This window comes from Electrophorus electricus, chromosome 3 (assembly GCF_041902795.1).
Source record: "Electrophorus electricus isolate QZ-2024a chromosome 3, ASM4190279v1, whole genome shotgun sequence".
In the NCBI taxonomy this organism is placed as follows: Eukaryota; Metazoa; Chordata; class Actinopteri; order Gymnotiformes; family Gymnotidae; genus Electrophorus; species Electrophorus electricus.
Window position 1 is genome coordinate 34611873 of NC_137499.1, and position 23055 is coordinate 34634927.

General features: G+C 39.6%; 4 protein-coding genes and 1 long non-coding RNA gene across 11 annotated transcripts; 2 read left to right on the forward strand and 3 right to left on the reverse strand.

Annotated features, from left to right (window-relative positions):
• Positions 1-70: 70 nt before the first annotated feature.
• On the reverse strand, positions 71-7363 carry spns1 (SPNS lysolipid transporter 1, lysophospholipid). 2 transcript variants are annotated; one of them, XM_026997892.3, is made up of 13 exons: positions 7113-7363; positions 5613-5828; positions 4544-4609; positions 4253-4389; positions 3802-3953; positions 3367-3433; positions 3079-3221; positions 2700-2852; positions 2404-2593; positions 1840-1905; positions 1540-1638; positions 1286-1454; positions 71-1073 (listed from the first exon to the last, which is right to left on the reverse strand). In XM_026997892.3, exons 2-13 carry the CDS (start codon positions 5818-5820, stop codon positions 1003-1005), a joined length of 1521 nt encoding a protein of 506 aa, XP_026853693.1. In that variant the 5' UTR covers positions 5821-5828; positions 7113-7363; the 3' UTR covers positions 71-1002. The 2 variants fall into 2 exon arrangements, with proteins under 2 accessions (XP_026853693.1, XP_026853692.1); XM_026997891.3 differs by having other exon boundaries at positions 5613-5831; positions 7113-7362.
• Positions 7364-7924: 561 nt separating this feature from the next.
• nfatc2ip (nuclear factor of activated T cells 2 interacting protein) lies at positions 7925-11856 on the reverse strand. The gene is made up of 9 exons (XM_026997898.3): positions 11595-11856; positions 10889-11005; positions 10525-10579; positions 10187-10298; positions 9828-9911; positions 9200-9452; positions 8682-8826; positions 8394-8506; positions 7925-8244 (listed from the first exon to the last, which is right to left on the reverse strand). The coding sequence occupies exons 1-9, from the start codon at positions 11601-11603 to the stop codon at positions 8083-8085; spliced, it is 1050 nt and encodes a 349-aa protein (XP_026853699.2). The 5' UTR covers positions 11604-11856; the 3' UTR covers positions 7925-8082.
• LOC113569843 (uncharacterized) lies at positions 10813-12725 on the forward strand. The gene is made up of 2 exons (XR_003409841.3): positions 10813-10953; positions 12604-12725. It is a non-coding gene; the product is annotated as an uncharacterized LOC113569843 (long non-coding RNA).
• Positions 12386-17072, reverse strand: sgf29 (SAGA complex associated factor 29). Of its 5 annotated transcripts, none has more exons than XM_026997904.3 (10): positions 16809-17072; positions 14969-15048; positions 14775-14850; positions 14585-14657; positions 14078-14142; positions 13867-13996; positions 13605-13751; positions 13372-13407; positions 12974-13136; positions 12386-12695 (listed from the first exon to the last, which is right to left on the reverse strand). In XM_026997904.3, exons 2-10 carry the CDS (start codon positions 15041-15043, stop codon positions 12579-12581), a joined length of 882 nt encoding a protein of 293 aa, XP_026853705.1. In that variant the 5' UTR covers positions 15044-15048; positions 16809-17072; the 3' UTR covers positions 12386-12578. The 5 variants fall into 5 exon arrangements, with proteins under 5 accessions (XP_026853705.1, XP_026853707.1, XP_035387950.1 ...); XM_026997906.3 differs by lacking the exon at positions 16809-17072 and adding an exon at positions 16458-16746; XM_035532057.2 differs by lacking the exon at positions 16809-17072 and adding an exon at positions 15710-15859 and having other exon boundaries at positions 12905-13136.
• A 1085-nt stretch (positions 17073-18157) lies between these two features.
• Positions 18158-19528, forward strand: nupr1b (nuclear protein 1b). Of its 2 annotated transcripts, none has more exons than XM_026997914.3 (3): positions 18158-18501; positions 18597-18735; positions 18817-19528. In XM_026997914.3, the coding sequence occupies exons 1-2, from the start codon at positions 18405-18407 to the stop codon at positions 18722-18724; spliced, it is 225 nt and encodes a 74-aa protein (XP_026853715.1). In that variant the 5' UTR covers positions 18158-18404; the 3' UTR covers positions 18725-18735; positions 18817-19528. The 2 variants fall into 2 exon arrangements, with proteins under 2 accessions (XP_026853715.1, XP_026853714.1); XM_026997913.3 differs by having other exon boundaries at positions 18183-18501; positions 18838-19528.
• The last annotated feature ends 3527 nt before the right edge of the window (positions 19529-23055 follow it).

Here is a 23055-nt window from a genome sequence, read left to right on the forward strand (position 1 = left end):
GCTGAGTTGCAGTCTTAACCAAGACAACTGCTCTGAGAATCCAGTTGAACCAGAAAAGACCAAGTACACGCATGATCCAAAACTTGTTTAATGTATAGAAAAAGGTTAATGACCAGTCTTTTTTCAAATTTTAATTGATCCCAAAATCTCTTCATAAAAAAACAAACAGGAATGAATTTTTTCAGAGGCACAATATAAAGATCAAAAAGTAGTGTGTTAATTGTTAACCGATTCTACTAAATATTTCCTATTACGACTGCAGCACTAGCTTTAATAAGCAGTATATTAAAATGTAGCAGCTAGTGTTTGCTTTCTGTGCACTTTACTATCTTAAATGTCTTTAGTCAAATTACCCAAGTGACTTGAACTGAAGTAGCATATGAGTGTAATACCACAGTGTACATGAAGGTACTTTGTGAAGAGGGCTGAGCACGTAATTATTCAGAGCTAAAAGCATAACTGCTTCACATAGCTTTTCACAAAAATGTCGGGTACGGTTCTCTATTGATGTTTCAGTGAGCATAGTCAAATGTGACTAGCCGAGTTTAAATTTAACCCACATCCCAAAGCTTTATATTCAACATATTGATAAATTAAAATCATTTTCTCGTGGCTTAGCATTTAAAGCACTAAATGTGCTAGTCAAATCAGAAAAAAATCTCTTTAAAAAAAATGTTTGGTTACACAGCTTTTCAGATGCTCACATCTGCATACATTTCTCCACAAGCCTATAGCCTTCAGCTAACCCTAGGCAGGAACCTGGATTCCTCTCAGCAGGCTGCTGAACAATCTAAAGTATGCCTGGAACAGCAAGTCAAAGTGCCACTTCAATCTTCCTGTTAGTAAAACGTAAAGATTACAAGCATAATAAATAATAGAAATCCCTGAAGGGGAGTCAGTCCAGTCAGTACACTACTCCACAGCTGGCTTTAAGATAAACAATGTCCATCTGCTTCAGCCAATGAGGTTGGTATTCCCTAAACTGAGAACCTCTCATTCTCCTCAAATTAAAACACTCGACACTGGCACCTTGGTGGACCTTCCTCTCTTGGGGACAATGATCGGTGCATCATCTAGGAGAGACAGACATTACTTTTGAGACTAAACATAGGGAAAGTGCAGTTCATTTTCTAGTAAAAGAGCGATGTTGGATAACTTTACTTGCTTAAAGAGTTTCTCAGTAGTGATGGTGATGATGGATAAGTACAATCAGTGATTCCGAGTAGGGGCACATTCCAACAGAAGCATAAACAATTTGTTGCGTTCTAAGCCATATTATGCTCACCTGAGGGAACATAGTTCTCTGCAAGGTGTCGATCTTTTTCAATGAAGAGGGCTGTAGTCAGGAAAAATGCGCCACCCCCCACAGCCACAAAGGAGCAGAGCAGGAGTGAGAGCTGCAGAGAGCGGAACTGCCACATGTAGGAATCTACCTGCTTTAGGAAGTCTGACACCTGACACACACACACACTTACTTAGTAATAGGCTGTTCTCTCTGGTGATTGCTTGTACATACGTTTACATGCGTCCGTCACATACCACTCCTATGAGATAGGGACTTCCCGCATCTCCCAGCAGGTGTGAGAGTACAATCTGGAATGCCTCAGCAGTGGAGCGCCTTGTGGGGACCACAACATACTGAGAGAGAGAGAGAGAGAGAGAGAGAGAGAGAGAGAGAGAGAGAGAGAGAGAGAGAGCGAGCAAGCGAGCGAGCATGAGGAGAGAGGGTGGGAGAGAGAGGATTAAGGAAAGGGAGAAGACGATAGAAGGCCAGCCAGACAGACTGGTAAATGTTTGCCTGCCATCCTGTCAATGTTTAGTGAGAAGGAGGAAACTCACCAGCAGGATGTCAGCCACAATGGCCCAGTTCATTGAGAGGAATGTCTCACCAAAAAAGATGAAGAACTGATGCAAACAAGCAGCACACATAAAAGGTCATGAGCTCACCCTGAACCACCATACTGAACAAGGCAAGAGTGCAGCTGATAGTGCTGTGCTCAGCATTTAAACTGGGACAAAACACGTGCGTGCACGCATGCACACACCGCTTGTCTTAACAGTCTCTGTACTTAAATACAGTACCTTCATCTGAAGGAAAATAAGGAATGACATCAGTGCAAAAAAAAGAATGATGATAAGGATTAATTAAAGGAAGAGAATGAAGTGTGTGCAAGATAGTGTGAAAGATGAGCATGTGAGAAAAAAGGAAAATGAAAAACTGGATGACATTGTGGGTGTGTGGTAATGGCTTGTACACTCATGTCGCTATAGTGCTGACTGTGTGTGATAGTTTAAGGTAGACTCACTGGTTGCTACAGTGCTGGTCTCTGCGAAACCTGTAGGCGAGTGTGTGTGTGTGTGTGTGTGTGTGTGTGTGTATGGGGTAGTGTAAGACAGACTCACATAGGTTGCTATGGTGCTGGCCTGGGCAAATACAATGGAGAGGTAGAGGAAAGGGGCAGCCAGCAGGAGGCCAGCAGCACACACCAGCGGGTCAGCGCGGGGCGTCCTTGTCCTCAGCCACCGGCTCACAGCCACACCCGTCGCCACACCCAACACTCCCGTCACACACGTGATGACGCCGAAGTACAGGCTGGAGGGGTGATGGTGCACAGCAGCTGTAGCCATAGTGCATGAGCTGCATAGTAGTGAGCTGCTAATGCTATGAGGCAAAGCGTGAGTGTGTGCGTGCGTTTTACCTGTCCGAGGTGTCGCAGGGCTCCTGGACACAGGGCTGCTTCTCCCCAGTGAAGACTGCAGCTCTGAAAAGGAATGCAGGAGCCCATAGAGCCAGAGAGCCTGTGACGAAGGCTACGGCTGTGAAGCCGAACGTGGACAGAACAAAACTTTTACTGAAACAAAGAGAGAAGGGGAGAGTGAGCAGGAGACGGGGGAAGGCGTAGAAAGAGAGGGTATCAAATAAGTACGATACAAAATTAACTTCTCTGAAGTCTACCAGCTTATCAATGCAAACTATATTATAACCAGCTAATATCTACGTCAAACTTGGCAGCGGACAAAGTCACAGAGTATCAAGGAAAGAAATGTGCAATCCGTCAACTGCCAGATACCACTCACTTCCTACAGAGGGCCTTCATGTCAGTAAACCAGCTGGTCCTTTGCAGTGCGTGCTCAGGTCGGGCCTCCACAGCCCCCCGCTTGGGCTCCTTCACCACAAACACCAGCAGGAGCACAGCCAAGAGCCCCAGCACAGGGGTCACCTGGGAGACCGAGGGAAGGGCAGAGAGAGAGAGAGAGAATAAAAAGGAGAGACATGTGTGAAACTGAAACTGGCTAGTTTAGGCATCATAAAGTGTAAGAAGATGCCAGTGCTGCAAGCTGCAACAAGAGCAGATGCAGACCTACCCGCAGAGACCAGTGCCAGTCCTTAGCCCTGTAGTCCACTGTGGATCCCACTATATAGCCTAGACCACTGACATGTGCACATAAACAGACAGAAAAACGGATTAATGTAAACTACCATATGGTAAAGTAATTTTGAAGATCTGCTAAGACATGAGAAGATAAGAAAAATAGTTTGAGAATTATTTTAAGGAGTTTAAATTTTATGTAAACAGCCATTAATGTGATATGCCCACTGATTACACTGCATGAAAATGTACAGCTTTTAACTAGGGCCCCGTCAATATCAGCCGGTTGTTTAATTCAGAACTCAGTAAGAAAGGTGCAAGCGACTTTGTGTACTTGGCTGGTCTGATATTCTGCAGCTTTACAGTTTCAAGCAGACATGCCTGAAAGCCTTAGTAATGCAGGTCTGCCCGCACCTGTGTGCTCTCTCACCTGCCAACAGGGATGGCAAAATAGAAGACAGAGAGCATGGTGGTCCTCTTCTCCTTGATGAAGAGATCAGCAATAATGGTGGGAGCAATGGTAGAATAGCTGGCCTCGCCCACACCCACCAGCCCCCGTGTTAACAGTAATGCCCAGAAATACTGAAGAGGGAAGCAGGAGGGTGGGAGGGAGCAGAGGAGGAAAACAGAGAGAGAGGGAATCAAGGAAAGAGGGAGAAAGGGGGAAGAGCGAGAGGGGTATAAACACTGCGGTGACACTTTATGCATCCAAACGTATTAGAATTAAACCAATAACACAAAATATTTTTGCTCAGGATAAAATTTTTATTTGTAAAAAAAAAAAAAAAAAAAAAAAAAAAAAGATCTAAAAATACTTTACTTCAGTATGTCAAAAGGAAGAAAAGGACTGTTCATTGGATAGGTTTCAATGTGCTACTCACATCTTTAGCAATGAAGGAACTTGCTAGTGTCACCACTGACCAGAAGCCAATGCCCACACACATGATCATCTTCCTATTGTACCTGTCTCCCAGGTAACCAAAGACAGGAGCCAGGAACATATAGCTACAAATAAAGACTGGAAGACAAGGGTGTGTTCGTTTTGAAAAGGTGTGAAGGACAGTTACACATAGTCTTGCTTTTCATTTCAAACTATTGAACTAACATTTTCCAGAATTTAAAAAACAATGGAACATGTATGGTTCATAAATAATCAGAGGCATGTGTCTCACCTGTCTGAAGAAGCCCAGATTTTCCATCACTGATGAGGAAAAAATGCTCAATGTCAGGAAGCACGCCTGCAGAAGAACACAGCCAGAGGCTAGTTTACATTCATATGTGCACTGTCATCTTGTAGAGAACTTATGAGACCTACCTGAACGAAGGGGTGTTTGGAATCCAACTTAGGCCAAAGGGGCTTTACAGTGCCACTTCAGTATGCGATATGGGTAATGTAGGGCTTCAGGTATCTGGATGACTATAGTCACTGTTCATTTAAAAATGACGTGTGGATCACAGCCATGCCAGCTGAATGACTGGGATCCATGCACTTGAAGAATCAATATGACTGGTCGTGGGTTATGCATAAGAGACAGGTCCATGTCTGATTACCCACAGTAACACCGAATGCCCATAGGTTTCCTGGCAAAGGTCTAGATATGAAGGACATGTCGCTTTTACTCCCACCACTTACACCTCTTTTTTCCATTCTGTAGCTTATGCAAATCCAATTCTTAAATCACACAAGTCTGCAGCAGAACTAGCACCATATTCACACATTTCTGCAGAAACCAAGAGGCATGAAACCTTGACATGCTGCATCACAGGACTGGAATTAATGCTGTCATTTGTGGTGAATGTAACCAATGGATTCATGTCATCTCAAATTGAAATTATACATGGTCTAGATGTTCTTGCTGTCTAATTATTGAACTTCTCTTAATTGCTAAACAAAGAACACAGAAGCTTAAATTGCTAATATGTTGTATGGTGCAGCAAGGTAAATTAAGCACAAGATATGTACATGTGTTTGGGGGGGGGGGGGAAGATATTCTCATGTATAAAAGGGGTTGCTGCAGAAAATGTTTGGGAATCACTGAATTAAACAATTGTAACAACAAAATGTAATTTGTGCATCCAAATAAATCCATAGTGCTTTGTACTTGTTTTCATTTATCTCAACATTATAAAATCACACAAAGTTTGCTCTTATTTTACTCAAATGAATATCCATATATTCTAAATTTAATATGCATAATACTGACTTCAAAATGGACTACTTCCATGTACAATGCTTGTTACCTGCTACGGTGAATCTGTCCATGTAGTTAAGTAAGTTGATGTAGCAGAGGACTACCACAGTGAGCAGTGCTCTCTTATTGGACACTCCGCTGGCTGAATCCTCCTCCTGATGATGTAAAGGTCCATCTCTTTTTTTTGCTGACCCTTCCCCCTCATTGTCATCAGAGAAGAAGGGTGTGGTGTCAGAGGTGGGATCTACAAGTGACATCACTGCTGCTGCTTTGGGAAAAAAAATAGCAGAGATTGAAATACAGCAGAACATCAATATATAAGAAGATATGAACAACTTCAGTACCTAAAGGGGTGCAAGCAAAATGTATAAAAGGAAAATTTGGCACACTTCATAAGAACAAACCAGTCAAAATGACATTTACAAGCTAATAACAGTTAGAAGTGTCTTGCTGTCAGTTTCTATTTGGTATGTGTGATTCAATACAAGTTTCCTTTACAGCGTTGGGTTTGAATATGAAGTGTGTGTGTGTGTGTGTGTGTTTCAGATATCAGGACATGCAGGTAAAAGCACCAAGGCTAAAATGGGTTGTAGTCTATTGCTAGAGAAGTGTCTAAGAAGACTTCAATAGAAGTATGTAATTAATTCATTCAGTGGTGACATTCATATATACACTTGTACAAAAGCAAATAAGGACACAAAAATTATAATGTTACATATTATATTATGTTACATGTGTCAATATTTTTGAGAACTGAATGAAAATGTTTGTAGTGCCCACAGAGTTTATGTAACTAATATAAATAATGGTATGATCATGTACTAGTAAATATTTCACAAGTAAAGCTATTTGATTTGATGGTACATGCATGTTTGTGCACAGATCTTGACCGACAAATAATGAACTGTTAATAATAAAAAAAGAGAGCACAGGATAAACGTTTGAGCTTCATAGGCAGTGTATATCACAGAGTAATTATAGGGTTCCGTTGTTAGAGGTTAGATACCCTCGTAAGATCAAATGCTGAAGAGTTGTGTTTATTTCTGCTGACGGGGCCTGGTTCATATCCTCAGCTTTGACCAACAGCCGTGAAAGGGGGGTAAAGTATTGCACCAACACCGCAAACATTTGACATTCAAATGATTAAGACAACAAAAACTTAAGACTTTGAAAAAAAAAAATATTTGAACAGCTTTTCCAGTGTGTAAGGTGCACGCTGCTAACGAATAAAATCAATACTTTGTTAAAACATGTTTGAATTATGTTGAACCACACATGGACAACACTACGTCTCGCTCCAATCTAGACCCTAAATACTATAACCTACCTAGCTTAGTTAAGCTATTTTAGCTAGCGCCGAACAGCGGTATTAGATTGAGCTCCTTGCCAGCAAAACAAGCCATTAATATCAAACAGGAACGGATTCTTAAGGCGGTTACTCAGCAGAAACCGTCTTAACAGTTGACTCCGGGTTAGCTGAAAAAGCATCTAATTAAATGAGCATTAAGCTGTGATGAAGGATTGACGGCAGCTGAATACTTTTGTTTACCTGTAGTTGCGGGGTGAAGGCAACAGCGAAGATTGTTGATGCGTTCTCACAGTTCACTAAACCGAGCCGACTATTGCTATTTATGTTAACGCTTCAAATGTTAGCCTAACCGACGTGTGAACATTTTGAAATAAGACAGTAGCTGCTTTCAAAATTTCCAGTCTCTCGTCAATTGGTCTTAAACCTCATTAAGTAGCGCCATGTTGATTTTCCGTTCCTGTTTCACGTGACCACAGCCCCTGAGGCCTAACCTTTAATAGCTAAGGCAGCATGACCACCACGTGAAGGCCGTCATGACGTCGGTAACACCAACAAGCTGCACAAACATGATGCAGTAGACCATGATGTAAGGGAAGGTACAACGACGCAACAGCCGATATGAAAACGTCGCTAGCTGTCGGTCCTCAAACTTCCTCGAATATGCATTTAAGACTAGTCGTGGACTAAACTGCAGTGCCAGTGATGAATCCTTTTTGTCTAGGGTTAGGCTTAATCTAGGTATGGGAAACTGGAATATAATAAAGCTAAAATGAAGGTGAATCTCAGTTTAAGATTATATTGTAATAAGTATATGACAAAAGGATAGAAATCGCAACATCCCTGATAGCAGCGAGCTAAGGACAAAACACCATCATGCGCTGGTCAGCTGCGAGTTGATCAGTTTGGTTACAACCACTAATGTCTTTAGCAAGGTAGCGCTACAGTCTATGCTAATGTATGTCCAGTTGTACTAAATAATAAAATTCATACAAAAAGTAATCTACCGCAAATATCCCTATGCACACACATATACATGAACATAAATAACCAAATTAAAAAAGTATTTTTATTTATTTATTTATTCTTATTCAAACAAATAAAAAAAAAAAACTACACTGGAGAAATATATCAATGTTTTTTAAAACATGTAAAACCCCCAATTTCTATTTTTGGGTATCAAATTATACAAAAATAACCATTTTTACAGATGTCAGACCCAGACCTCAATGACATCACCATCTTCCATATCCAGTTCTGAAGGGGTCTGATTATGTGTGACCTTTGAGCCATCAAAGTGGAATATAACGTTTTGCTTAGCAGTGACAGGGAGAGTAGCCATATATTGTGACAGGACTGAACCCAGAGGAGCATGCTGTGAAAAAAAAAGAGTGTATTTGACCAAGTATCAATAAATACAAAGATTGTTGTACAAATGCAGTTACATCACAGTAACATTACACTAAAATTACATCTGGAAGTGCCCTAGAATCTTGTACTATAAAAACCTGTAGAAATGCAAACCTTATGTAAGGCATATTCTTGTGCAGATCCTTTCTCTTTGCCCTGGAGTCGCACAGTGATGACATCACGGCTGTTGCTTTCCTCTTCCTTGTCCTCCATTATTACAACACAGTCTAGTTACAGAATATACAATACAAACAATAAGGAGAGAAACGGGAAAACATTCCAAAAGATAATGGACTACAGGACTCCACTGTATTCAAGAACCAGCCATAATATTAAATGACAAATGCCAATCTCAAAAACAATTACGCAAAACAAATCAACTAGGAATTCTCCTTCACTCACCTATGATGTCCGCAATGCCAAGATTTAACTCAGTTGCTGTGGAGTGTATGGGAAGCTCAGTGTCTTTCCTGAGTAACAGTATTTGAGAGGGTTGGACTTTAAGTTTGACAGATAACTGATCCACAGCCTTACTCAAAGGATCTGTCTGCCAATATAAAACACACACACACACACACACACACACACACACACACACACACACACACACACACACATTTTATTAAAACAAAGCCATTAATAGACATTTTAAAGTGTTACAACTTAATTACATTTGTCCTTCTGAATTTAACACAGACATCTTTTAAACACCGATTTCTATTTCTATCTATTCATCAACTCTAGTTGATGTACACTATAAAATTTACCTAAAAACACAATCTAGAATAATACTGATTTTATATGATGACAATACTGAGATATGAAAATTGAGCCCATCCACATCTCCCGTGAGATTACGCCAGGTATTACCCAGAGTTACTGGATTTACAGTCTGAACATACCAAGAATGTCTACCTTACCGAAAGCACTGGGATTTTGTACACATCTGTTCGCCAGCGAAATTTCAATGAAATCTTTCGGACATTTTCTCTGTACTCAGGTTTGCGCAGAAGCCTTTTCTGTTTATCTTCAGAGGAAATGATTATGATGTCATCAGATTCATCACAGTTGCTTATGGGGGAGGGACAATCACTATATTGAGGAATATCCTCTGGTCTTTCAGGTGATGGACACATGAGAGAACCAATTGCATCCAGCTTCTTATTGATCTCTCTGGTAGAAGAGAAAGAAAAATATAGAATTCAATTACCTTTCCTTCAAAGGCCAAACAATCTAGATCCAAATGAATTCTAAAGGGACTGTTTCTGTTTGGCAGAGTTCTGTGGAGGCCAGTTTCTGTACTGGTAAACTAATTTAGACTGTATTAGACTGCAAGCAGTTATTTGTTTTGCTTATGTAGTACACAAGATTCTGTAAGTTGTTTTTGGCTGACAAGTTAAAAAAGTATCTTAAATTTTAGAAGCCATTTTTTATTTTTCCTCCTCTGCTATATTCAGGATTTCAGCATTAAATTACAGCTATATAATTAATGTTGTTCTACCTTTTAAGTTAAATTACTACATTCAGATTAATCAGTGTTTCACTTACCTTATTTTTTTCTTTGTCCGGCGAGTTTGGGTGAACAATGGATTACAGGGGGGTGGGGGTGGAGAGGGGGATTTGATGTGCCCTCTAAGGTAAAGTGGGGGAAAAATGTGAGAAAAAGATCTGTGCGTTTAGCCTCATTTGGCATTAATTTTCTCATCTAAATATTATTACACTCATATTTTAACTTTTCTTGTAGAACAGATAACTCTTGATATCCTAATACATTTTCATATCATTAACACAGGAGCATATTCAAGGTAGTGCTAAGTAGGAACCTTTCCTTCAGTTATATACCTCTTTATTACTTTCCTACTTTTATTAGTAGATTGGTTACATCACTTATTTTTACTGAAACTCACTGAGGTTCATTTTGCTCTGGCTCCTCTTCTGAGTCACTCACAGTAATACTCATTGGCTTGGTCTTACTTCTGGGTGGAGATGGTGACCACAGAGGGGCTTCTTCGTCATCCCCTTATGTATATATATATAAAAAAAAACATACACAAAAGGACAGGGTTATTCATGCATGCACAATTATTTCGAAAAAGAAAAAAATATATAACCTAAGTTACATGTAAAGTGTAATGTAGTATGAAATGTCCAAACTTCTATGGAATATTCTTTTCTGTTAAAGTGTATTACATGAAGTGTGAAATGTTCAAATGAAGTAAGTATTGTTTAGCCTGCTGTAGTCTACCTGTGAAGTCGACTTGTGTGAAGACATGTGGCTTCAGTTTTAGACAGCTGTTTACCTAAAATAAAATGGCAATGGCCATTAAAAGTTCTAAACATAAATAATGCGATTGCTTAATACTTTTCGTCAGGCTAGAGACCAAAGCTACTTTCTCACATAAAAACCTCTCCAGGCAATATTAACTTATTCAGCGTACCACTAAAAAGCCACTTAATATAGACCAAGCAAGCAATCCCACAATACCCCAGCAGAAAGGTCCCCCAATCGCAAGAATCGCAGTAAGGGAAATCCAGTGAGCTGTGCTAATATATCAAAGTGTTGGAGGATGGACGTTATTTGGTGCCAGCGTATAGCCACAGTAAAATACCTTATTGGAGTAAACGGGAACGGCTGAGATGGATGAAGGGTCAGTAATACGTCGTCGTTTCGGAGGTGGGTTTGACCGTTTCGTCCTTGTCTCCCCATCACTGTCGCTGTCAGATATCTGGTTGGACAAGGCAAAATAAAAACGTTCACTCTGTAACTAACACGAATCCTCATAACATCTAACTAGCTAAACTAATTCATAACAGTAAGTCTCAATATGTAGCTTAGCTGCTTCTGAAAAATTCATAGGTGCAGCATCAACCAGCATAATTATTACTAACCTATCTAGCTAAGTTAGCTAGCTAGCTAGCTACCTCGAACAGAAAGCGACCATACAATTGACGCATATACAGCTGGTGAGCTAACCTAACTTGCTCTGTTAGCTAGACATCTAAGCATTTAAGAGGCTTAAGACAAGCTCGCAAACTAATTTAATGTGTAGATAAAAATAACGTTCTCTCTGCGCCGTTTGGAATAACTTCCATTTTGTGAGCGATACGTTAGCTACCGCTAACTAGGTTACCAAAGAGTGCTAGTCCAGAGTGTACTAGCCAGCGTTAGCTATGTTATTATGCTGCTATCTAACCTAGCAAACTGGTTGTCATTTTAAGATTAAGCAAAAAAAGATCAACGTGACACTTGGCTAATAAAATATAGTTAGTAATGTGCTATGAAGTAAGATCAAGACGTTTAACTAGCAAACTTACTTCAATCATGGTTCGTGTCCGCTGCTTACCATGTAAAGTCTATGAACCTAACTTCATTCTCCACCAATCGGTGCCTTAACGTGGGATATGACGTACACGGAAACAAGGCTGCTTAAAAGTTGAGACCTTAACTACTCATCTTAACAGTATGTGCTCACATTTATACACGCGTTCGCCTGCAACTGTCGCCTATGAAACGACTACGTCGTCCGTTTTTACATTTTCTTCCCTAAATTTTCCAGACGCGAATAGCTGCTCCGTTTCCATTGCATTATGGGACAACAGTGTCCATTCAAATCATACTAAAAAAACCCCGACCAATTCTAAGTATACATCCTGGATTTTTGAGTATACTTATGTTTTACAATTTCAGTAGTACTTCATGCTCAAAAACTAGTTAATATTAACAAATAGCATGCAATAGAGACTCTCCCCAAATCATTAAAAAAACTACAATAAAACCCTCCTAATATTAATTATTGAAGTACGGTTACAAATTCGGTCATCCTCAAATGTGTGTGTATTGCCTCAAAGAACAATATCTTAAGATGCTGATTAGTTTTCCTAAATACTATAATAATATTGTCATGACTTTTATAAAAGCATTCTCCTTCAGATTAAGTGCCTTCTCCCTAGAGAGAGAAAACATACCTAAGTCCTGGAATGTGTTTATTTTCACATTTTAAACAATTCACCCACACGGGAACATCATGCAAAAAAGATGTGCATGACCTGACACTGCAGAGTAAACCTGCTATCAAGGCGATGTATAATGATGAATGAAGTCCTGATTTAACACAAAAAGGGGGTAATTTACTATTGACATTAAAATCCTCATACAAAAGTCTTTTGTAAATATAAATGAAGAGTACACTGTGAACAAGCCCATGACAGGTAAGTCCATTAACGGTCTGATGCTAGATCAACATTCATACTCAGAGAACAGTTAGGGATACAAGGCCTTTGTTCACTTGTTCCACCTGCTTATTTCTTCTTGTTCTCTTTGCAGGCCACGACGTATCTCTGGGCTACGTTGAGAGGCGGCGAGTAACCATCTGCATAAGAGGTGTCTTCAAACAGCACTGAATAGTCGTCCTGGGGCTGCAATTAAAAATGTGCTGCTTAAAAACACTGTATGGCATATTAATCCTGGAAATCTTGAATCTGTCTATATCTCTAATGTAAGATTGCGTTAATGCTGTCAACAGGTACTTGCACCTTTACTATTTAACAGAAGAATTAACAGTTTTCATGCTGTAACATACATACATACACACACACACATAAACAAGGGACAAGAGTCTGACTACCTCTTAGTAACAATACTACCCCCCCCTCCAATCCTTCTGTATTTCTCTCCCTCTCCCTTCCTCTCTCACCCGTGGTGGGGGGGTATGAATCAGGGCTCTGTAGAAGCAGGTGGTCTGTGGGTAGAGGGCCAACACCAGCTGGTCTTTGCTGAACAGGGCCTCCGGGTCCGTCTCAGGGTTGGCCTTCCACTGCGGCAGTGGGATGATCCTTCTGCGACTCAGCGTGTGCCTCCTGAAGCAAGTGAAGAGGTCAAAACCAAAGACAAAGGACAGGAGGAGAGCCAGTCAGGAGGAGATGAGAGGATGAGAGAAACCATGAATATGACAGAAATGAAAGTGCCAGATAGAACAAAAACAACAACAAAAAAAAAAACAGGAAAAAAATCCTGTTTAAAAATGTAAAATTGCTAAACTGTAAATGCTAAATGAACACAAAAATGAAGAGTCCAGATGAGATCTGCACTTACTCTTTTCCTTCCTCGTCAATGTCATCTACTTCATACCTGAGAAAAGGCAAACAGAAATGAATTCAGATCCAGAGCTTACTCTTGCTGCAGCTAGTTCGTAAACAGTCACATTCCCAAGCCTTAACCATTTCTCTCAGTCGTACAGCTACCTCCTAGTTGCTTAATGCATTCTTATGGTTCACGTTGCTATAAATGGTGGACAGTAACACACTATTTAACTGGGAGGCAGTTACTTGTTGGTGGAGTGGCTGTAGCTGACCACCTCGGCCAGGATCCACTGCTCATCTCCATCTACAGCCTTCACCCGAGCTGCCACTTTATCCCCCTGCTTGGCCACATAGTCACTGCTTGCGGGTATTGCTCCACACAGAGGAGGTGGACTGCGGCACAGCAACAAGAGCCCATATTAGAAACACAGATCCAGCTCAGTGGGGGTCGAGGATCGACAATGGAAATGAGGAGATGCTGATGGAAAAGTGAGAGAGCAAGACCTACCTTTCACCTGGCTTGCCAATCCAAAGGGGAAGCGTCATGGCAGACTGCTGAAGCAGGGTCATCAGTACACCTCTCCGCATGGTCTTTCTGGGTGGATCACTGTCATTATACACCCCTGCCATCCTCGCAGCTGAGACAGATAAAGGCCATGTGGGAGTCAGCCTCTCTCTCTCACATTCCCGTGCAGACACTCACACACACTCACACTCACCAATACGTCTCTCCTCTAGTAAAGATTTAATTTCTGCAATCTTGTCAAGTGCATGTCGTAGTATGCTGTGGAAGAAACATACATAAAGTATCACTCATTTGCTATATAATCTAAGGAAGCAACATCTGCATATACAGAGATTAATCAAAAGAACCAACTTTTCAACTTAATACCATGAGATGGAACTCTATCATTGCAGATCTATGAAATACTTTTCAAAACAAGACAATGTGTACACTGGAGATAGATATAGATATATATATATAGATAGATATATATATATATATATATATATATATATATATATATATATATGATGCATGACAATATTGGTTTTGACATTAGTATCAGTATGTTTGTGAATATATATGTCTGTACTCTTATAAATACTCTATCCTTCTTAGAAATACTTTCAATATATCTTGTTTATGTATTATACTTTAGTGAAGTCATAATTTGCATGATGCATCACTGAGGAAAGGCAATGCACAACACTCAGCTGGTTACCTGCACTCAGCTTCCGCATCTGCCTTCGCTGTCGTGTACAGTCCCCGGAGCTTTGTCCGATAGTATGGAGAGGCTAGAAAGAGAAGCAGCTCAGACCTTACTGTGCTTTGTGGGTTAGCACTGACTGTGGTTGGCTGTAGTCTAAATTAAAAATCTACTTTATAGATACTAATACAAGTCATTGACTGACTCTTGTTTTCTGTCTGCATCCTTTCATGTGTCTTCTGTATGTTGAGCAGGTTGTGTTCACTGCGTGAGCGTTCCTCCTTTATATCAACACGGGACAGAAAGAGAATAGAACAAGAGAACCACTGGAGAACCAGTTCCATGTAAGACATGACAACAACTCCCCATCTTAGCTGGGACAGAATAAAGAGCTCATACCTGAGTTTGCTTTATCAGCTGATGAAGCTCAGTCAAGAGCTCAGCAATTCTGGTATCTGCAGAAACCAAAGCCATTACACCTGAAAAGGAACACAGATTACAAATATATACCTTCATTTAGATTTATAACCCACAGCTCAGTCTGCTTTATCACACAAACAACACAGCTGTGGTTAAGTTAAACCAACTAATCTCAAGACTAACATATCCCCAAAATATTTTATATTTTCAGTGGGCAAATTACAAACAGTGGGCATTGTTTTATATTGTTTTATCTGCACTGAGTAACTGCACAAAGCGGACATAAGTGTATAAACCTACACCAGCCAATACATTCTAGCAACTGCAGGCAGAACAGACAATAAACATTTCGAATTTGAGATCTTCCGGCATCCACCACGCCGATCAGCAGGATTTATATTTAGATTTTGTGTAGATTTTGTAGCTACATGCGCGGTAGCTATAATGATACACATTACAGTGCCGACACGCCTGCGTTATTTTTAATACAACTAGCTACAAGCATTTTCATAGAGGCTAGATGAGAATTAGCTAGCAAGCACCCTCCAGCACATCAATGGGTGGGCTAACGTTAGCTTTAGCAGCACCCGTACGCGTGCTGTTTACGAGTAAAGCACAGTTAAACTTACTCTGCCAAAATTTTTATGCTCAAATGCTTATTCAGTAAGTTTCTTTTGCACAAAGTAACATCATCCATTTAACATATTTAAACAGACTTACCTCTATTTTAGGTTTGTTTTCGTCTGGAGTAGGTTGACTGACTAGCTAGCTTGGCCTTGTACAGGGGCCTTGTTGGGACATTAAATCCGACAACATGTTTTGAAAACGCGTCCCATAGATTTCTTAATTATAATTTATAATTTGATTATATATAGTTGCTTGATGATGGAGTGTGAATTCGATAGCTACTATAATATAAAAATATTTGTAGGTAAATAAAATGGACTAGGTAAATAAAATTTATATTTAATTATAAAATAGATGCAACGTACAATGAGAAAAATCGAAATATATTACCTTATAAGTAAACAAATAAAAAGAATTTTTTTTCTTGATCTACAGATTTCTTTATTTTATACTCATCTGAAGGTACATTTTAGACTAAGTGTAGACACCTTGGTTTCCTCAGTATGATTCATGCTTATTTATGCTTCCACACAAGGTCTTATTTACAGCTTAGAGTAAGATATGTTTAATTTCACTTCTCCTTGAGTAATAATGCTGTTACAGGCCCACTTGTAACAAATGGGCATTGCACTGCCCTGCACTGGGCCAGGATTTTCTATATCAAATCCTTAATATGGCAATGTATTCTATTTCAGAAATGCTCTAGAAGAATCTTTGAAAGAGGTTGTGTTATTCACTGTTTTGTAAAGCATACATTCAAAATGTCCAAAAAGAATCTAAGGAAAAATTAACATGAGTTTTATTTTTGCTTAACAAAGAAGACAAGGGTACACACACTTACATTTGCACGGATTGTGTAGATTGTTATTTTCTCTAATATCTGACACTGTGAGAGTCCAATGTCTGCAAATCGTTTGATAATGCAAGTAACGTAAAGTTAATTTTCAACTGGGTCACCTCAACACAAGGTTGTTCTAACCTCAGTCTGAGTAAATGCTTGAGCAAGTAATGCGAGAGAAGAAAGAGCAAGAAATGAAGACAGAAAGCGAGAGAGCGAGAGAATAAGAGAGAGAGAGAGAGAGAGAGAGAGAGAGAGAGAGAAAGAGAGAGATTTTAATAACTAAAATGTAATGAAGGATCGTTTGGCTCATCTGATAATCCAAATATTTACTGTACCAAATGCTCTACTTACCATCACACCAGTTAGAAAAAAAAAGCAGTTCATGAGGAAACAATGAAGAAAAAGATAAAACGAAAAATGAACCCAGAGTGCATTAGAGAAAGTAATATACAGAATAAATGTATACAAAGATGTGTTGGTTTTGAACAGAAATTAATTATGTCTGATTGAAATTCTTGCTAGATGTTTTAAGACTAATTATGAAAAAGGAGAGGAGAGAGAAAAAAATAGATTCCAAAGCATATAAAGATGTACGAGCTGGTGGTGTGTGTACGTGCGCTAGAGCGCAAGAGAGCGGGAGGGGTGTTGACACGCAGCACAGTTTGTTCTTCTCATGGACGTCTCCAATGTTGATTATGAATGAAATATGGGAAATGTGCCAAGGAGTTTCTGTGTATGCCTCAAATGTACCGAACACATTTACTGTACCCATAAATACTGAGGTAATGTACTTAAGTTGTATGCTGTGGAATATTCCAAACCACAGCCATAAAACTCAGTCATCCACACCACTGCCGTAGCCAGACGAAAAACTTACGGGAAGCCACGTCAGCACCCTAAGTATATCCAGACACAACAAAGAACTACGAACTAGATTTTGCTTATTGCCTACCATGTAAAAAAAACAAACAAACTAAAACGTTTTTTTCTTGAAAATTAAATTTTTCTCAGTGTGTCACATTTTCCCTTCTGTGCACATACTCCATGTAGCCTTAGGACAAAATGACTAACATATGCTATAGCAACAACTTTGAATCATTGGGGGAGGGGTTGGCCAAGATTACATAGTAAAGAAAAGAACATGTTTTAGTTTAGTTACAATGAAAAGAAGTATTTTAAATATATATATCCACATGTAGAAATCTACATGAAAATGTAATTAATTCCAATATGTTGTAAATATACTCGGCAATATAAACATATATTGAAATATAAGTTCAAAATATTACATTTTATGCATGGGACAATTATAAAATGATATCCGGTGAATAAATGTGAGACGTTTTACACGCTGAGTAAAAGGGATAGATTAATGAGACACATACTGCTGCAGGACGTGGGAAGTATGAGTGTGCAGACAGGTGTGGTCACCAGAAACATTTAACAACTGTAATCTGTTATGGCTATGCTCAGAGAGGCAACAATTTGGTTCCAAGAACTGAATAGAATAGAATAGAATAGAAACACTGTTTTCAGAATTTGACAGAGCTGTAGCTTTGCCTCGCAGTATAAACAGTCGCTCTCAAATAAAGATGAACAGAGTTAAACGAGTCCCTTTGACACGATATGTGATTGTTGTTGGCAAGGCCGTCAAACATTAACTCAAATCTGACGCAATATTATGAGGCAGCAAGGGCAGGAAAGAAAGGGACTGGAGGCGGAGCAACTCTTCTTTAAAAAGAGCTGAGAAAAACGAATGTAAACAACGTAGAGTGGAAGAAACAGCAAACTAAGACCAAGGTCTTCACTAGCATCGTCTTTGTTTTTACTAGTCGGAGCAAAAATCTTCTGGGCATTGTTTTGTTTGACCTGTCACGTAGTATTTAGCATTCTATATTACAATTTGTCACTTGTTTGAATTTTGTGCAATTCTTTAAAACCACAAAAATGAGTCACGTCGATGTGAAAAACCTTAAACCTACTACATTTGAGGATTGCTACTATGACCAATATGAATATTACAACCTGACAGACCGTTATGCTGGTAAGTTACCAAACCGGCCTGTTGTCCTTACGTAAATTTGCAAGTACCCTGTTTGATCTGCGCAATTTTCGCGCGTTGTTTTGTGTGAACGATAGAGTGCGCTAGCCGCAAGGGCAGGACAAAGAAGGAGGCTCGCTGCAACACCAACAAACACAACCCTGCAGGGCATGAGCGCAAAATCGTCGAGAAACTTCAGAATTCTGAAAAGAAGAACAAAGAGTAAAAATGACAGAGGTAAATCCGTTTCGTGTGTATGGTCTATACAAGCTGTATGAATCGCGTGAATTTTACCTAAAGGCTGTATTTCACTTCCAGAACATTTGCCTCTACTTTTAGAATAATTCGGACGGCTTAAACTGGCAACCGACCTAGGGCGCCTTGACGACAGGTTTCAAAGGGCAGAAGACAGGAGGGGTTTTCCGATGTTCCCTCCAGTTATGAAGAAGACTGCTGGCCTATGGGGTCATGGGGACAACTCTCCGTAGCCAGTGTTTTGTATGCGCTTGAGGGGATTTTCACAGGCACGTGCGGTCTGCTGTGCCATGCAGAGTTGCGCACCTGTTCAGGTGAACCCTGGAGAAACTGAGGTGCACGTGCTGTCAACGGTACTTTTATGCTTTGTCTAACTGTCTTTGTGTTTTTAAATAACAGGATATATTTTAATTATTTGTAACTCCAAAGAGCATCAAGAAAAAGACAAGTATGTTTTGTAATATGCAAGTCTTAGCGCCCCCCCCCCAAACAAGGTCATGTTCAGATTAAATGAACAAGGATGCACACTGTCTGTAGTCACTGGTTGTATTTAATATTTTTACACTTGCTTTACTTTACTAATTTGTTACATGCATGTACTTGGTGGAATTCAAATGGAATAGGATGCTTAAATGTTGTTAAGTCAGTAACTACATGGAGCCCAAGTCATATTGCGGGTCTCTCTTATTCATAAACGGTGGCTACATGCACGCTGATCAGTGTCCTTCTCTCTTTGAAACATTAACACTGATTATAAACTGATGTTAAAATATTACACCAGTTTGAATCTCATTTATACCGCAGCTCTTGTTTGTTTTTTTTTTGTCTGAGAGGTCACTGAAAAAATGGTGTTAAAATGTTAACGGTATGATTCAGTTTGCTTCATTATTAGCAAGATCAGGCTCCTTCCCAGGCTGATAATGTTATGACACTTATCATTGAAAAACGACTGTGTGTCTCCCATGAATCCTATCAGAGCTGGTGTTTCTACAGTGACGAAGAGATGGCAGTACTTTAGATTTGGAATGTTGAATCATGAACTCAAGGAGTGAACCACAATGTGCAAATGCCTTCGAGTATTATCCCAAACTTGTGCATTTCATTTAAAGCATGTAGAACATCTTTTCATCCAAAAGAAATACAAAAATGTGACACAAGTACAAAACAGTTAGGATGGACTGTATACCGTTCATGAGTCATCTAATCTTCTCAGCATGACACCAGGTACTTTTGTTTCAAAGGTGAAAACTGTAGAACCATGAATATGAATTGAACAGAGAGAATTACTGCACACAAAAGCAATACTTGAAAAGACTCACCAAGACTCACAAGTAGACACACAGGTCCACTTTTTGCAAGGACGTTAGCAGCATAATGTTTTAGTGTGAAATGGCCATTGAGACAGGCTTGGTAAACAGCAGAGACATCGTTAATAAAGCAGACACAATACTCCAAGTACAACCACAAGGGCTCCTGTAATGTCAGTATCAGACCAGAGCAGGTGTTGGAGCACAAGGGCTTACTTGAGGAAGTAAGTGTCCTTAGATTATTGCAATAAAATCAGACTTTTGTTAGAGACCCACGGTGGTCAAATATTAAATGAAACTGCAAGACATTGATATGCCCTTTCTCTCTTCCTTTCTGTGTTCAGTTCTTCATCTCTTTGTGTGTTGTCATTTAAAAGCAACCTGAGAAATTTGCTCTTGCCTGTCATATAAAAAGCCCAGGGGCAAAGTATTCAGATTTGAAAAACCCATGAATTCAGACCAATTAAGGTCTTGTTTGTTTATGAAGCACCGATCAGTGAAACACAACTGTGAAAACAACCAGCAGCATTTCATTAGCATGTAAATAGCACCTCATAATTAATAAAATATGGTGATATGCAAAAAATGGGAAGAAAATATTCACATTTAAAAAATACTGTAAATGTGTAAAAGGTGCAAAAATACACAAGAGAGTAAGAGAATACCACTTGTTAAGGGCTCCCAAAAGTAGTGAATAATTTAAAGAATGAAGAAATAGTATTTGGATTGAATATAAATAGTAATATGGTTCTTTACATTGCAGTGAAACCATTTATTTACATTATTTATAAATAATATTAGCATATATGACAATTCTTCTGCAATGTGCAAATATTTGATCGCAGCAAAAGTAAAAACAATTATATCCCATCACTAATTGTCTATAATCAATTTCCAAAAGGAAAAAGCAACTTCACAAGTTGATCCCACTCTATACGACGATAGCCAAGTCCCTCCACCACCACACACAGATACTAGAAGAGTCACATCACACATTTTTCCTCCTAGTTTAACATTCCACTTGTATCGTAACACTGCATAATCCATTTATGTAATTTTACACACCCCCTCATCTTCTAATGTTTTAGTGCTTTCTTTCCCTTAGTTTCATGTGTTCACCCAAGAACTCACATACACAAATTCCCCCTTCTACACACACACACAAACACACATATACATTTGTGCTCGTAAAATATCTGATTTCGCAGACAGTCTCATGTGGTTGCTGTGGAAAATATGAACTTGTGTTTCAAGTGCCACTTGAAGTGTCCTTCTAGTCTGATTCATCTGATTCCTTTTGAATTATATTTTCTGGAATTATGCTTGCCTGACCTATTAAATTTTGCTTAGTAATTATCCAAATTCCCTCTTTTCTTAATTACCCAGTAGGTCATAATAGAATATTTCACTGTGTGTGAGACTGTCCAAAGTAGTCTACTATATTAAATTTAACTGTTGAAGTGATAGGTCTATCTGACAGATCACTTGCATGCAATTAAGTGCAGTCATCAGGTGTATAGACATAATTTATGATAAAAACGAGCTAAACAAAATCATGTATGTGCCCCTGTGCTGTTCAGTTCCACAGGTTTGACCAAGTCTCGCCCCACACCCCTCCTTTGGCTTTCATTGCTCTCTAAGTCCCTTTCTCTCTACTGGTGGTTTGAGAAACTCCTCCTGTTGCCTAGCAACTAGCCTTTGGAAATTCCTAAAGAGCCCATGGATAGCACAGGCAATTCTTTGAGTGTGTGCATGTGTGTGAACCCAAGGTGTGTGTGTGTAAGATGTCGGTGAGATGGTACACTATGACAGGGTCATGCAGGTGTGCAGGTGTGCATCCATGGGAAATAGAGCCAAAAAGAGCACTTACATGGGAGAAAAGATACCCCAAAAACGTGCTGGCATGCATGGTGCTGCAGTGAGACTGTGCTGGAGCTGTGTCAATCAATGCAGCAGTTAACAGTCAGTATATGTGTGTGTACAAACTGAAGTACAAGCCAAACCCTCATACTGATGTAAATCTTCAGGATTAACGGGATCAAATGGATCATCTGAAGAAGTCTTACTAACTGGGCATGATTCCATTGTCATCCATAACAATTAGGTCTCAAATACATGTCTGCTTAACATGCCCAAAGATCTAATATTAACAATTCATACCTCAAGGAAATGTCTATGAAATTTGGAAACAGATTCATCTGAATTATAACAGGGCAGTATCTGAAGCCATTAGAATGTTGGATCTCCATTAAAATCCTGATATTCACACTGTGGAAACCAACCCACAGTCAGTGTTTGCATACCAGGGTTAATCAGCTTGGCTTTCTAAATCCATGGTGTCAACACACGTGCCAACTCTTTGCACCAGCACTTGAATTCACCATCAAGCACACCACCTTGCCAAAGAGGGGAAATTAATTAGTGAAGTCAGCTAATGCTGTACAGAGTTGGAACAAAAAACCTGAAGATGCTTTTGGGCCCTTGATGATCTGTACTATACAACACTGACGTGTCAGTGCTTTCAATGCTTTTCAATGTGTCACTCCTCCTTTATCATCCACTCCTCTTCCCTGTTTACAAGTCCCCTTTTCTCTGGCTCATTGGCCCACTCTCTCCATACCAGGCCATCTCATTTCAAAGCCTCTTTCTCACCCGCTGTCTCTACTTGCTTCTGTCCATCTGCCTGTTTCCTTCTTCCCGCCGCCTGCTTATCTCATCTCTGTTTTCATTCAAAAAATCTTGTTCTCCCCGCTGACAATTAGCAAACTGCCTGGGACTGCTGGAGTTGTAATAATAAGCCTCAGCCTTATTATGCCATATGTGCCTTAATTAATTGAAATGATAACAATCCAGGTCTAGTTTTGTTCAGATTAAATGTTCATTTTGCCCTGACCTTTGCACTACTCATCTTCTCGCACTTTTTCTTCTTCAATCCTCTTTCTCTCAGGCCTCCGTTTTCCTCTTATTATTTTCCCCTCTCTGACAGGCACAGAGA

Excerpts from the sequence above, each read along its gene's own strand:
- spns1 (XM_026997892.3), bottom strand. The coding sequence starts at position 5,820 with ATGTCACTTGTAGATCCCACCTCTGACACCACACCCTTCTTCTCTGAT. Across the intron at positions 4,610-5,612 it reads GGACAGATTCACCGTAGCAG|GCGTGCTTCCTGACATTGAG; the intron begins GTAACAAGCATT and ends GTTCTTCTGCAG. Across the intron at positions 1,906-2,403 it reads CCAGCACCATAGCAACCTAT|TTCTTCATCTTTTTTGGTGA; the intron begins GTGAGTCTGTCT and ends TGTTTGCATCAG.
- nfatc2ip (XM_026997898.3), bottom strand. Across the intron at positions 10,299-10,524 it reads CACACAAGTCGACTTCACAG|GGGATGACGAAGAAGCCCCT; the intron begins GTAGACTACAGC and ends TATATACATAAG. Across the intron at positions 8,827-9,199 it reads ACAAAATCCCAGTGCTTTCG|ACAGATCCTTTGAGTAAGGC; the intron begins GTAAGGTAGACA and ends TTATATTGGCAG.
- sgf29 (XM_026997904.3), bottom strand. The coding sequence starts at position 15,043 with ATGGCTTTGGTTTCTGCAGATACCAGAATTGCTGAGCTCTTGACTGAG. Across the intron at positions 14,851-14,968 it reads AGCTGATAAAGCAAACTCAG|GAGGAACGCTCACGCAGTGA; the intron begins GTATGAGCTCTT and ends GTTGATATAAAG. Across the intron at positions 13,997-14,077 it reads ACTAGAGGAGAGACGTATTG|CTGCGAGGATGGCAGGGGTG; the intron begins GTGAGTGTGAGT and ends TATCTGTCTCAG.
- nupr1b (XM_026997914.3), top strand. The coding sequence starts at position 18,405 with ATGAGTCACGTCGATGTGAAAAACCTTAAACCTACTACATTTGAGGAT. Across the intron at positions 18,502-18,596 it reads CCTGACAGACCGTTATGCTG|AGTGCGCTAGCCGCAAGGGC; the intron begins GTAAGTTACCAA and ends TGTGAACGATAG.